At 37.4% G+C, this 13694-nt stretch overlaps 1 protein-coding gene across 1 annotated transcript in view; it reads left to right on the top strand.

The window, feature by feature from the left end:
• Positions 1–2501: 2501 nt before the first annotated feature.
• LOC150082652 (G1/S-specific cyclin-E1-like) overlaps positions 2502–13694 on the top strand; it is an 87409-nt gene continuing 76216 nt past the window's right edge. The window contains exons 1-4 of the mRNA XM_090378230.1: positions 2502–2568; positions 2951–3003; positions 3152–3239; positions 3362–3415. Coding sequence (XP_090234356.1) covers positions 2990–3003; positions 3152–3239; positions 3362–3415 — 156 coding nt within the window. The 5' untranslated portion in view covers positions 2502–2568; positions 2951–2989. The remainder of the gene's footprint in view (positions 2569–2950; positions 3004–3151; positions 3240–3361; positions 3416–13694) is intronic.

Here is a 13694-nt window from a genome sequence, read left to right as displayed (position 1 = left end):
TTTTCTTTTTGTGCTTTAATTTGATTTTTTCAGCAGTTTTTTTCCCATCAGGGGTGTCACAATATTTCCTGAACTGTGTACAACCAGAATTGTACTTTGGTATTGTAATTCAGCTTCACTCTATGGCAGTAACTGCTAGAATGAATTGGTTATTGCTCTTGACTGCTAAATTTGGTTAACTTAATCAAATTAACCAGTGATGTGTCAATCAATACAAGAGGAAAGTTGGATGCTCTGGAACTAGGAAGGATGGTGGCTGCCTATATCTGGTGAGTATGGGCTTGGCACACCCAGGGTCTTGAGCTGGATATCATCATTCTTCTCTTTCTTGGTGATTCCTTTCTACTTCTAACTCTTGTGTTTTCTCTCTCTCACAGGGTAATTCTGAATTTTTTTTTGGCTGGTGCAGCATAAGCCTCAGGCTTCCTTGCACCATATGGCTAATAATAATAACTACAAAGATAATAAAAATTTGTAACTTCAACATGGAAATTCAAGTATTTTGTTGAAATATTTATTATTAATTAATAAATGAAACAGTTATTAAAACACAGTTCTTTTGTGCTTTTATATTTTCATATGTAATTAAAAAATATTTTTTAAACAGAATATAACTGTCCTTTTTGAATTAATATTTACTTTATCAACATAAATTCTGGGTTTGCATGGCAGATTCTAACCCATATGCAATACTGACCAAAATTCCCACTCTGCTTGGTGAGAAAAATTTCCCTGATACACTTTGCAGTAGGGCCCAGCAAGATTGAGTAGGAAAACTTGGTTACCTATTGTAATCTACTAAGATGAAAACAAATCTGGACTTAATTACTTTATTAACAAAAATTTTTCGTCCTTTATTTTGTACGCACCTCTGTAAATCTGCTGCTGTTCGCTAGAATTATTATTATTCTGTCTTCGGTCAATAAAATAATAATAAAAAAAAAACTATTTGAAATTACTGAGACAGTTCTAGCCTTAGGCCTCTACTATTCACTGACCCCTCCCCATACTTTCTTTTTGTTTATGCATATACAGTATATACACACAAACAAAATAACATATATTAAAATAAACAGTACTTGGTAGAAATCGGTTTATATCCGGAAATTGATATCTAGTCCCATATTCTCTAAATTTATTCTGAAATATGATCAATTTACATAAACCTAATAATGATCGGTGAAACCTGATTGGCGGATAGCTTCGGGCTAATGACATAGCAAGTGTGCAAGTTCAAGCGGACAGATTCCTTTATATATGAAGATATATTTGTGGTGTACTGAATTTTTATAATTATCATTTTTTATAATTGTCAACACAAGATATTTATTAGAAATATATAATTTTCAACACAAGATATTTATTAGAAATTATCTGAAATTTTATTCTAAATCAGCAGATTTTCAAGTCAATGAAATATCGTTTATATTACACCAGAAAAAAAAATTTCTAGTGCAATTAAAAACTGTCCTGATTATTATTCAGGTCCTTCAATAAGCCACAATTACTATAATTTCCTAAAAATTTGTTATTTATTATCTTCCTTCAAATTTCGCGCATTATTACATACAGGCAACCAAATACTTTTCGACGAACCTTGACCAATTACGCACACGGGAGAAGCGCATGCCCCGAGGGAAAAAGATGGCGCTCAAGTATAACAGCTGTTCACCAGATAACGTTATCTAAAGTTAACTCGTTAGAAAAATTAAGTGTGTGACTTAAGAAATATATTACATTAAGTACTAAATACTGGTACTACGTCATATCTCCAAATGTTATTATTCCGTCGAAAAATAAGGAATCAAAACATATCGCACTACCACTAGAAAAGAGATTTTTTCTTAGACATAAAAGCAGAATGAGGCTTTGATTCTTGAATCATGAAAAACATCTATAAGTTGCTTGCACTAATTTATATACTGTTGGAATTCTTATAAAATCAATATAAATTAAAACAAGGAGTCAAATATATCATTTTTTTTTCTTCCTTTCTTTCTTTCTTTTCGTTAATAAGTAGCACAACTGCTGTTTCTAATTGCTACTCTGAATAGATTTACTCCGAAAAAGGAGTAAACAATCTTTGGCTGCATATTTATATTTTAAAAGTTATCATGTAGTTGGAATAAAATCTATATATACAATAATTGTTAATTTAACAAAAAAGCATTTATTTTGTATGAACAACTATCCCCCTCTAGAGGTAAAGAAAGAAAAAAAAGGGGGGAGATTTCGTACTTACTGCATATTGTCAGCTGTAAAGTTTGTAATCACCTTTTTATTAGTAACTTTCTTTAACTTGCAGATTCTTAATTAATAATGTACTTTTTACGTTGCAGTTTTACTTTAAAAATGTACTAACTGCCAAATAGTCTAACAGTGCTGATGTGACATCCGTTGCTATGCATGCGTAATCAGGCTGCGTATACCGCATTGGCTTTTGGCGCGACACCGGTTCACTCAGCTGGCAAGCAGGGAACTTAGACAGTCAGCAGGCGGGAGGTAAGAGTGGAAGGATGTGTATTGTAGTAGTTTCTGAGTTTTGGTCACTCTGAGCGTGTTTAATAAGTATGTGTAATTATGTTGTAATTTTGGGACGAAAGTTCCTTAATAATAATATAAAAGAATGTTCATAACGCCATTTAATTTATTTTTCCTATTATATAGCAATTTTCCCATATAAAATATATGTAGATGCACTGATGTGCCGTGCAGAAATAACTTAATTAACGTTTATTAATTATGCACTCCTTCAATTAAACATAACTCAATATGATTAAAATAGATCCGCTGAACTGCTAAATTATGTAATTGTAATCCTTTTTATTAATTTAATAGAAATAATCTAGGACTGTCCCGCCAAAAGTGTCGTTCGTTTTGTTTCTGGGCACTAATATATATGTAAATAAATGCTTATACAATTATTATTATATATTTTTTTTATATATAGGAGAAGACCAAAGTTTTACGTAAACACAGATGTTAAAAGATGTCCAACCGTAGGTTAGTAATTTATTTATTTATTTTTTTTTTTTAACCATAACGTACGTTTACAGTCGTTTTCATCTCCGTTCAGTGATCTATTTCACTTTCTCACGTTCGATGAACTTGTTCCGGCTGCCTAGTGATATTACGACTTCTGTTCTTCCAGTGTATGGCACCCTCGAGAAAGAAAAGTGGATAATAGACCTCAACCAGCCATCCTTAGAAGAAAAAGGAAATCGGAATGGGATTCAGAGGTATTTCATACTATTTTTCTTTTTGTGGGACTTCTTGTTCGTTGGCTGTAGCCTTTGATTACTTTTAACCTTTTCCTTACTTTTTTTTCTTTTCCTTTTTTTTTTTTTTTTTTGTTGTTTAGGATGAGCAAATTGATAATGAAAGAAATAAAGAAGCGAGAAATTCTGCAAGTCAGGTAATAATATTTAATAAATGTTTCACTAAGTTTATTTTATGTAATTTTATTTATTTATTTTTTTTTATGGCATTTCCCGCCAAGCTTAGTCGCGGGTAACCGCCAAGTCACTTGTACTTAGCATTTTATATCTTCTTATAGCAATTCATAAGCATCAGTCCATGCTTTGAATTTCAGTGATTCTAAATATTTTAAAAATAACTTTTGTTCAACTTAAAATAAAAATTTATAAAGTTTTTATTTTAATTTATTTATGTATAACTGCTTGTGCTATTTTGATTTTGGTAAAATTAAGTATTTCGATTACAATAGTTAACTGATTATAACAAATAGTTTCTTTGTTTTCGTAAGGGCAAAATTTTACTGATTGATTTCTATTGTTATTGTAACTTTCATATGAAAATAAATGCATTGGTAGCGTAAAATGAATTTGCCATTAGAAACAGGGAATTTCGATGAATGCCTACTAAATATAACAACTGCTAATATAAATTTAGCAACTACTAAATATAACAAATTTTATATGCAATTAGTCTGAAGTAATTTTGGGGGGGGGACGCGATTTTGAAAGATAGTTGGATTTGTAGAGATACTAACAGACTTTCAAATAGAAAAAAAATAATTCAAAGATTTCTATTTTATTACTCTTAATGCATTAAGGATTTCTGGCATTTTTTAAAATAAACGAATGAAGGGGCGAAATGGGAAGGGTTTTTTTTTTTTTTTTTTTGCTGATGCTGTATAAGCTTGCTTTCTTGCATCATAAGCCTCCACTAATGCCAATTTTATATAGTCTGCCTGACTGAATGTAAAGAAATGTTTAATATATTGCAATAAGTTTTTTCCTCAAATGTTCATCTTGTGTGTGTTGAACAGAATAACAAAAAAGTGGAAACAATAAGGCAGAAAAATTAATAGGAAGTAGCCTAGTGCAGTATTTTTTTTTTTTTTTTTCTCTCTCTCCCTCCTCTCATTTTATATATACAATGTCTGATGAACACTAGTGGGGCATGAAAAAAAAAAAAAAAAAAACCTTATTATTATTATTTTTTTTCTTTTGTTTTAGCCTTGGTACATAGGCTACTACAATGTAGCTGTATGCAAGTATTTTTTTAATTCCCATCCCCTACCTCTCAATCAGTTTGAGAGGTAGAGGATGGGTATCTTGTTTAAAAATCTGTTTATAAGCAGATTTTCACAATTTCCTGAGCTTTGCTATACAGATAACTCAAATTAAAAAAAATAAAAGCACTAATTTACAAAAATAAATATATTAATTATTGTCTTAACATAAAAAAAAGTTCGCATGCAGCAAAATATTTATTGCTTAGTCTCTTAATTTATCATCATTGATACTGAGATATAGTAGAAACTTGTTAACAAAAAATTAAAATTTGAAATTAAGATGCACAACTTCCAATTTAAATTTGCTATCTTGGAATTAAGAACATTTTTCAGTGGCAATTTGTGCACCATGTTGCATGCAGAAATAAAAAAATAAAAATACTGTCTTATGTTCAAAAAGAATGAAATCTTGTTTTAAACCAGTGGTTTCTAACCCTTTTGAGCCTGTAGCCCCCCCCTGCATGCCCTATGGGGTAATCAAAACTTTTTTTTTTTTTCTTTTCAGAATGAAAGAGTAAAGTTTTTAATAATAAATACAGCAATAACTAATTTGAAAGTGAAACATGCTGCACTGTTTTTGCCAACATAATTTAGACAAGTTAATTAATAACTGTATATTATAGTACTCCAAATGTTTTGGGAACACCGTTGATTCATTCCGAAATAAATAGTAAAAAAATGTTTAGATATCTAAATAATGCCAAATCCTCCCGTTACACCTTCCCAGGCACCAAGCTATAAGCAACAGGTGACAAAGAAGCATTCCTGAGACAGTCAGGAGATAAGAGGTTGTTCTTAATTGGATGCTTAGGAGTCCCCTCAGGCAGGGGTGTGTTCAGGGAGAGCAGAAGAGCTTGTCCCCCCAACCATGTGCATAACTGGTCCTAGATCCATCTAAATAACACTCAAAAACCTGGTTATCATCCCCCCCTCCTATGATGATACCTGGATACAGTATTGCCCCAGGGGTAATCTGGCCCTTTGCTGCATGTTGGGCTAAATGTCAGAGGATGTGGAAGTGATTCATTCTTCTCTCTGGCTATGATATTATGTTGCAGGTAGTAGTGATGGAGGCATGTGATGCAAGAAAGCAAGCGTTATGAGCTTATGTGGCACTGGCCAAAAAAAAAAAAATTTCACACATCCATTCCCTCTAAACGTTTGTCCAGTTCCTCCTTGAATTTATTTAAGCTATCAACTTCAACAACTACAGATGGAAATTTGTTCCAACAGTTAACTACCCGCTGGCTAAAGGCAAATTTCCGTACATCTGTCTTTCCTCAATTTGAATTTATACCCTTTCAGTTTTGTAATCTGAGCAAGCAGAAGAATCCCATCAGAATTCAGCATGCTCAACCCATTCAAGGCTTTATACAACTCAATCAGATCACCTCGCAGGTGCCTAGTCTCTAGCCACTGCAATTTCCACAACTTAAGCCTTTCTTGGTAAGAGGACCCTTCTTTCCCCTCACCAATCTTGCTGCCCTTTTCTGTACATGCTCAAGCAATTCTACATCTTCCTAAAATATGGCCTCCAGACCTGTATGCAGTACTCAAGACATGGCCTGACCATTGCCTTATTCAAAGGGATAATCACCTCCTTTTCCCCTACTAGCAAAATTCCGTATATTGTTGACAATACCCCACGACCTGCTCTGGCACCCTGTCTGCATTGCTCAGAAAACTTCATATCTGACTGCACAGTTTACTCCAGGTCTTTTTCATTTTATACACCCTCGGTGTAGTACCACACAGTTGTTCTGCTGTGGCCATAACATGAAAACTTTTTTGTGTGATGATGATAAAGTGGTGTATAGAGTTATCTGGTTCTTGTATGGCTTGGTGTCTATTGCTGGATTCCTTGTATTAGCTGGGCGCCTCCGTAGCCAGGTGGGCAGGAGCAGCAGTGTGTAGCACACACTTCTTGATTAGACCGGGGTTCGAGCCCGTGACCACCAAATACGGAGAATGTGGAAAGGTCAGGGAATGACCACCGCATATCCCCGGAGCAATATGGCCTTAGTTGCTAATGCTCCAAAAATAACAACTTGTATTAGCTGCAGGAGGGGGAGAGAACTCTGCCAGTGTTTCTATTTACTGTTTCTTAGTAATTGTTTTGGATGTGGAATGCTTCAAGGAGTTTGCTGGTGTGTACTATTTAGTGCTTCTGAATCTCAGTTGAAGAAAACTTGGTCCTCAGAGATTCTGTAATGGGTGTCATTGCTTTGGGTGACGTTCCACACATTTTATGGGTTGAATGTATTCATCAGTCCAACTTCTCATCTGTGTTTGGTTGTAAATATTTGTTATAGATTTCTGTTCCATTTAAACCAAATGTTAACACAATGCTTCTTTGCCAATTTGTAGAGAGACTGTCTTGAGGTAGTCTATGTACTGAGGAGGAAGAGGGTGTAAAAATTCTGTAGTTCTCTTAATAGTTAATCAGGTTTGCAGGGTATTGATTGTGTTTCAGCATGTATCTGATGTTGTTGGTTATGTAGGTTTAATTGTAAATTCTCAGGTTTTCTGAAGACAAAGGACTGAGCGTGTTGTTGGTGCAGACATTGACCTCTAGAAATAGTTTCGTTTTATCCCTCTATTGCAAATTTAATATTCATCTAGGGGTAATTAATATAATTACAGACGGTATTAAATTCTTCACTATGGCTCCAAATTAGATAAATCTTTCGCAAATCAACTATTTTTTTTGGGCGGGTAATCAATCCCTAAATGTTCTAAATCTTCTATGTATTATTATTAGCCATATGGTGCAAGGAAGCCTGAGGCTTATGCTGCACCAGCCAAAAAAAAAAAAACAGTTACCCTGAGAGAGAGAGAGAGAGAGAGAGAGAGAGAGAGAGAGAGAGAGAGAGAGAGAGAGAGAGAGAGAGAGAGAGAAGCAGAAAGGAATCGCCAAGAAGAGAAGAATGATGATATCCAGTTCAGGATCCTGGGTTTGCCAAGCCCATACTCACCAGATGTGAGCCCCTGGGGTTGTACTTTGCTGAAAACTAGAAAGTGGGGTTCTCTGTGTTTAAGCCTGCCTCTTTTTTTGACTTCATTAAAGGAAAAATAGGCTTGTCCAGTCCAGAGCTATGTCATTAATTTCTAGGAATTTGGGGGGAACAGTTGTGACAGGCAGTATCATTTTACTGGTGAAAGGAAATTGATGGCTTCTGGGAGAGAGTAAGCTTTGACCTAATATTAAAGCTTATCAGTATATAATCATCTTGGATTTGATATTGAAGTTGTTTGTTTGTGTTAATGAAATCAAACAACTTCAATATTAAATCATTGGAAACACTCAATGGGGGTGGCAGAAGTAGTAGCCTTCTCAGGTGGGTCGGAAAACTGATAGCTTGGGGAGATACAAGGACTAATAGATTAACAGTAGCCGTAGGCAGAGGTGAAGGTGATTCTTGCACAACGTCTATTAGAATAAGTGGCGACTTGGAGTGAGAGGTGTTGGGGGTTTCAGGGACGGATGGCAGTCATCCTGAAATAGGTGGGTATATGGGATGTGTTAGGGTAACTAGGAATAGGAATAGGAGCATGTATAGAAAATAAATTTGATGAATTTGAAGTGTTGGTCAAGACATCAAAGGCGGATATTGTTGGGATAGCAGAGACGTGGTGTCACACAGATATAAGGAATGCTGAACTGGAATTTGGGGAGTACAATTTGTACAGACAGGATAGAAAGGGAGGAGGTGTTATGCTGTTAATTAAGAAAAACATAAAATCAAAAGAAGTGCATCCAGTTGATATAGATGAACAGTGCACTGTTGAGTCAGTTTGGTGTGACATAAGCACTGCAAAAGCAAAAATAAGAGTAGGAGTGTTATAGGCCTAATGACTTGAATGAGTACAATGAACAATTGTACAAAGAAATAGTGGGCTAGTAAACCGGAATGTCTTATAATGGGGGATTTTAAATTCCCAGATTTTTGCAGTGCTTATGTCACACCAAACTGACTCAACAGTGCACTGTTCATCTATATCAACTGGATGCACTTCTTTTGATTTTGTTTTTCTTAATTAACAGCATAACACCTCCTCCCTTTCTATCCTGTCTGTACAAATTGTACTCCCCAAATTCCAGTTCAGCATTCCTTATATCTGTGTGACACCACGTCTCTGCTATCCCAACAATATCCGCCTTTGATGTCTTGACCAACACTTCAAATTCATCAAATTTATTTTCTATACATGCTCCTATTCCTATTCCTAGTTACCCTAACACATCCCATATACCCACCTATTTCAGGATGACTGCCATCCGTCCCTGAAACCCCCAACACCTCTCACTCCAAGTCGCCACTTATTCTAATAGACGTTGTGCAAGAATCACCTTCACCTCTGCCTACGGCTACTGTTAATCTATTAGTCCTTGTATCTCCCCAAGCTATCAGTTTTCCGACCCACCTGAGAAGGCTACTACTTCTGCCACCCCCATTGAGTGTTTCCAATGATTTAATATTGAAGTTGTTTGATTTCATTAACACTGGAACTTGTGGGTTGGTCACATACACTAGTCAGACTTTTGTGGATTTATTAGATGATTGTGAAGCCGACCGGGCTAGCCGAGTGGGTAAAGTACCTGTCCGGCAACCCAAAGGTCGCAGGTTCGATTCCCGCCTCGGGCTTGGATCAAAGTACTGCAAAAACCTTGGGAGGTGCAATATGGCCACAGAAGCCGATGCGCCAACGACTACCAAAATCAAAAAAAAAAATTAGATTGTTTTCTGCAGCAGCATGTTCGAGAGGCAACCAGAGAAAGTAATACTCTTGATCTGGTTATCAGCAGTGATCATTCGTGTATTAAGAATTTGCAGATAAAGGAACCACTAGGTGGCAGTGATCACAGTGTACTGATGTGGGATTTACTTAAAGATTTAATTACCATCAGGGGTAAAGGAAAGGGTTTTTGCTTCCGTAAGGGTGAGTACAGTGGTTTCCGACAGTTTTTAAATTCTGTACAGTGAGATCAACTGACAATGTTACCAACAGTAAATTCTAAGTGGGAAGCATTCAAGGAATTAATTAGCATTAGCATTATTAGCATTAGTAGAGGCATATGATGCAAGAAAGCAAGCTTATTCAGCATCAGCCAAAAAAAAAAAAAAAAAAAAACCCTCTCCCATTTCACCCCTCCGTTCGTTCGAAATACCTGTCCAGTTGAGCTTTAAATTTGTTTAGGCTATCAACTTCAACAACAAGTGATGGAAGTCGGTTCCACCAACCAACCACCTGCTGGCCAAAGGCAAATTTCCGCACATCTATCCGACATCCGTCCTTCCTCAATTTGAATTTATGCCCTCTGAGGTGATTATTCTGAGAAAGATGAAGAATCCCATTGGCATTGAGCATGCTCAAACCATTCAAAGCCTTATACACCTCTATCAGATCACCTCGCCGGTGCCTAGTCTCCAGACTGTAATTTGCAAAACTTAAGCCTTTCTTCGTAAGAGCAACCCTTTGTTCCATTTACTAATCTTGTTGCCCTTCTCTGTACCCGTTCCAGCAGCTCTACATCCTTCTTGAATGAGGCCTCCAGACCTGTATACAGTACTGAAGATGTGGCCTAACCATTGCCTTATACAAGGGAATAATCACCTCCTTATCCCTGCTAGAAAAATTCCTGTATATCATTGACAAGACACCATGAGCTACTCTTGCAGCTCGTCTGCACTGCTCAGAGAACTTCATATCTGCCTGCACAATTACCCCCAGGTCCTTTTCATTCTCCACCACTGTCAGTGTAGTACCGCAGAGTTGATACATTGCTCTGGGGTTACTGTTACCCATATGTAGTACTTTACATTTGTCAATGTTAAACTTCATTTGCCACCTCTCAGCCCATCTGTTCAACCTTTCCAGATCCTGTTGCAGCAGCATAGCGTCAGTAGTGTCCTTAACGACCCTGCCAACCTTTGTATCATCTGCAAACTTAGACATTAAACTTGATATCCCATCATCAATATCATTCATAAACACCGAAAACAACAATGGACCCAACACTGAACCTTGAGGAACTCCACTAATAACATTAGTCCACGTTGAGCAGTGTCCATTGATTACCACTCTCTGTCTTCTGCCACTCAACCATACCCTTATCCATAGCAGCAATTTGCCTCCAATGCCACACTGCTCCAATTTGTGCAGCAGTCTTCCATGTGCAACAGTATCAAAAGCCTTTCTAAGATCCAAATATATAATATCAAAGTTATTCCCTGCATCCAGTTCTTTTGTGACTACATCATAGTATCCAATCAAATTGGTCAGGCAAGACCTGCCCTTAACAAAACCATGCTGCGTCTGAGCTATAACTGAATTCTTGTCTAGATGATCCTGCAGTGCTTCTTTAACCAATGCCTCCATTAATTTACCTGGAACAGAAGTTAAACTAACAGGTCTATAATTACTTGTGTCAGCCTTTGATCCTCCTTTGTGAATTGGGGTTACATTTGCACATCTCCAGTCTATGGGTACCTCCCCTGAGTCCAAAGAAGCTCTCATAATTATGGCTAGGGGTTTGCATACTTCCTTTGCTGCCTCCTTTAATATAACTGGATAGATCCCATCCACCCCAGGTGCCTTTTTTATGTTTATCCTCAACAATCTCTCCTCCACTTTCCTCTCAGTTATTACAAAATCATCCAGCTCACTGCCAATGTTTACTTTACCTACATCATTCTCCTTCCTGAATAACTCCTCATGCGTGAATGTAGATGCAAAATACTCGTTTAGATTGTTAGCCACCTGAGCAGGATCCTCAACTGTTGAACCATCAATATCCAGTGGACCAATCTGATTCATCCCTTTCCTTCTCGAGTTCAAGTATGTAAAGAACTCCTTTCTGTTTTTCTTTGCATCCTTTGCCAAGGATTTTTCGTAGTCTGCCTTTGCCTGCCTAATCTCCTTTGTGACTTGGTTACAGACCAACTTATATCTATCATAGGCTTCCATGTCACCCATTAATTTGTATGTATCCCATGCATTTTTCTTCTCTGCCACATGTCTCATTAGTCCATCTGACAACCATTTAGGCCTAAACCTTGAACAATATTTCTTAGTTGGTATGTAAAGCCTGGTAGCCACCAAGATTAGTTCCTTGAATGCTTCCCATTTTGAGTTTGCTGTTGGTAACATCATCATTTGGTCCCACTGTATAGAATTTAAATACTGTCTCAGACCATCATAGTCGCCTTTACGAAAACAAAAACCCTTCCCTTTACCTCTGATGGCAGTTACCTCCTTGAGTAAATCCCACTTCAACACACTGTGATCACTGCCACCTAGTGGTTCATTTATCTGCAGGTTCTTAATGCATGAAGAATCACTACTGATAATCAGATCAAGAGTATTGCTCCCTCTTGTTGCCTCACGAACATGCTGATGTAGAAAACAATCATCCAATAAATCCACAAAAGCCTTGCTAGTGTGCGAGTGACCAACCCACAAATTCCAGTCAATATCTGGGAAATTAAAATCCCCCATTATAAGACTCTCTGATTTACTGGCCCACTCTATTTCCCTGTACAATATATTATTATACTCATCAGAGTCATTAGGCCTATAGCACACTCCTACTCTCAATTTTGATTTCCCTATGCTTATGTCACACCAAACTGACTCGACACTGCCCTGTCCATCGATGTCAACTGGCTTCACTTCCTTTGACTTTGTTTCTTAATTAATAGCATAACCCCTCCTCCCCTCCTGTCCTGTCTATCCTTTCTATACACATTGTATTCCCCAAATTCCAGTTCCGCATTACTTATATCTGTGTGACACCACGTCTCTGATATCCCAACAATATCTGCCCTTGATGTTTTGAGCAATACCTCAAATTCATCAAATTTATTTACCAAACTCCTAGCATTGGTGTACACGCAGGTATACATGCACCTGTTTCTATTCTTAGCTACCCTAACACAACCCATGTGTTTACTTGTACCGCAATGACTCCCAGCAGTCTCTGAAATATCCTGCATCTTGTTTTTCAGACTTCTGCTCATTTGAATAGAAGCAGTGCAAGAATCACTTCCACCTCTGCCAGTGGCTACTGTTAATCTATTAGTCCTTGTATCCCCCCCAACTAGCAGTTTTCCGACCCACCTAACACTGCCTCGACAGCATTAGCAAAAATTCTTGCACCCTTTCTATTTAAGTGTATCCCATCCCTGTAGAAGCAATCTCTCCTGTTAACAAGTACAGTCCAGGCTGAAAAAAATTCTACCCCTTCAGCCTTGCACAATCCCTCCAGGGCCGAATTGATCGACAAGGCTCTCATCATATACTCCCTCCTATCGTGTCTGGGCAGAATTGCAGACACTTTCAAGTTCAACCCTAATTCACGGCTTTTTTTCAACAGTGACCTGTACTTGCTAAGTAATTCCGCCGGTCTCCTACTCTTAATATCATTAGTGCCAACGTGTACAACTATATCACCTTTTGTGCCCTTAAAAGATGATATCCGCTCTACAACGTCATCAACCTTTGCCCCTGGCAGACATACCCTGGTCCTATTCCACCTATCCTTTTTACAAAGCATGTTCCCCGTTTCCCTGACAATAGAGTCACCAACAACTACTAGTTCCTGTGGGACCAGTGCATTCTGCCTAGGGGGCTGCCCCTGTGTTGCCTGATGACCAAGTGCAAGCTCTGGCGTTGATGTGGGCAGCTGAGAGCTTGATGGGCTTCATACCTATTAAGAAATATTGTTCAAGGTTTAGGCCTAAATGGTTATCAAATGAACTAATGAGACTCGTGACAGAGAAGAAAAATGCATGGGATGCATATAAATTATCAAGCAACTCAGAAGCCTATGGCAGATATAAGCTAGTCTGTAATCAGGTCACAAAAGAGGTTAGGCAGGCGAAGGCAAAAGATGCTAAGAAAATCCTTGGCAAAAGATGCTAAGAAAAACAGCAAGGATTTCTTTACTTATATAAACTCTAAAAGGAAGGGGATGAATCTGATTGGTCCACTTGACATCGATGGTTCGACTGTTGATGATCCTGCTCACATAGCAAACAAACCGAATGAGTATTTTGCATCTACATTCACACATGAGGAATTAAGGTTTGAAAATGGCAGAAGGTTATCAAATTGTAGCAGGATGCTTAATGATTTTGTAATAACTGAGAGC

Source organism: Mastigoproctus giganteus, chromosome 7 (genome assembly GCF_048544385.1).
Source record: "Mastigoproctus giganteus isolate SK-2022 chromosome 7, ASM4854438v1, whole genome shotgun sequence".
NCBI lineage: Eukaryota > Metazoa > Arthropoda > Arachnida > Uropygi > Thelyphonidae > Mastigoproctus > Mastigoproctus giganteus.
The sequence above is the reverse complement of the archived record's forward strand: the minus strand, read 5'-3'. Positions and strand labels throughout refer to the sequence as shown.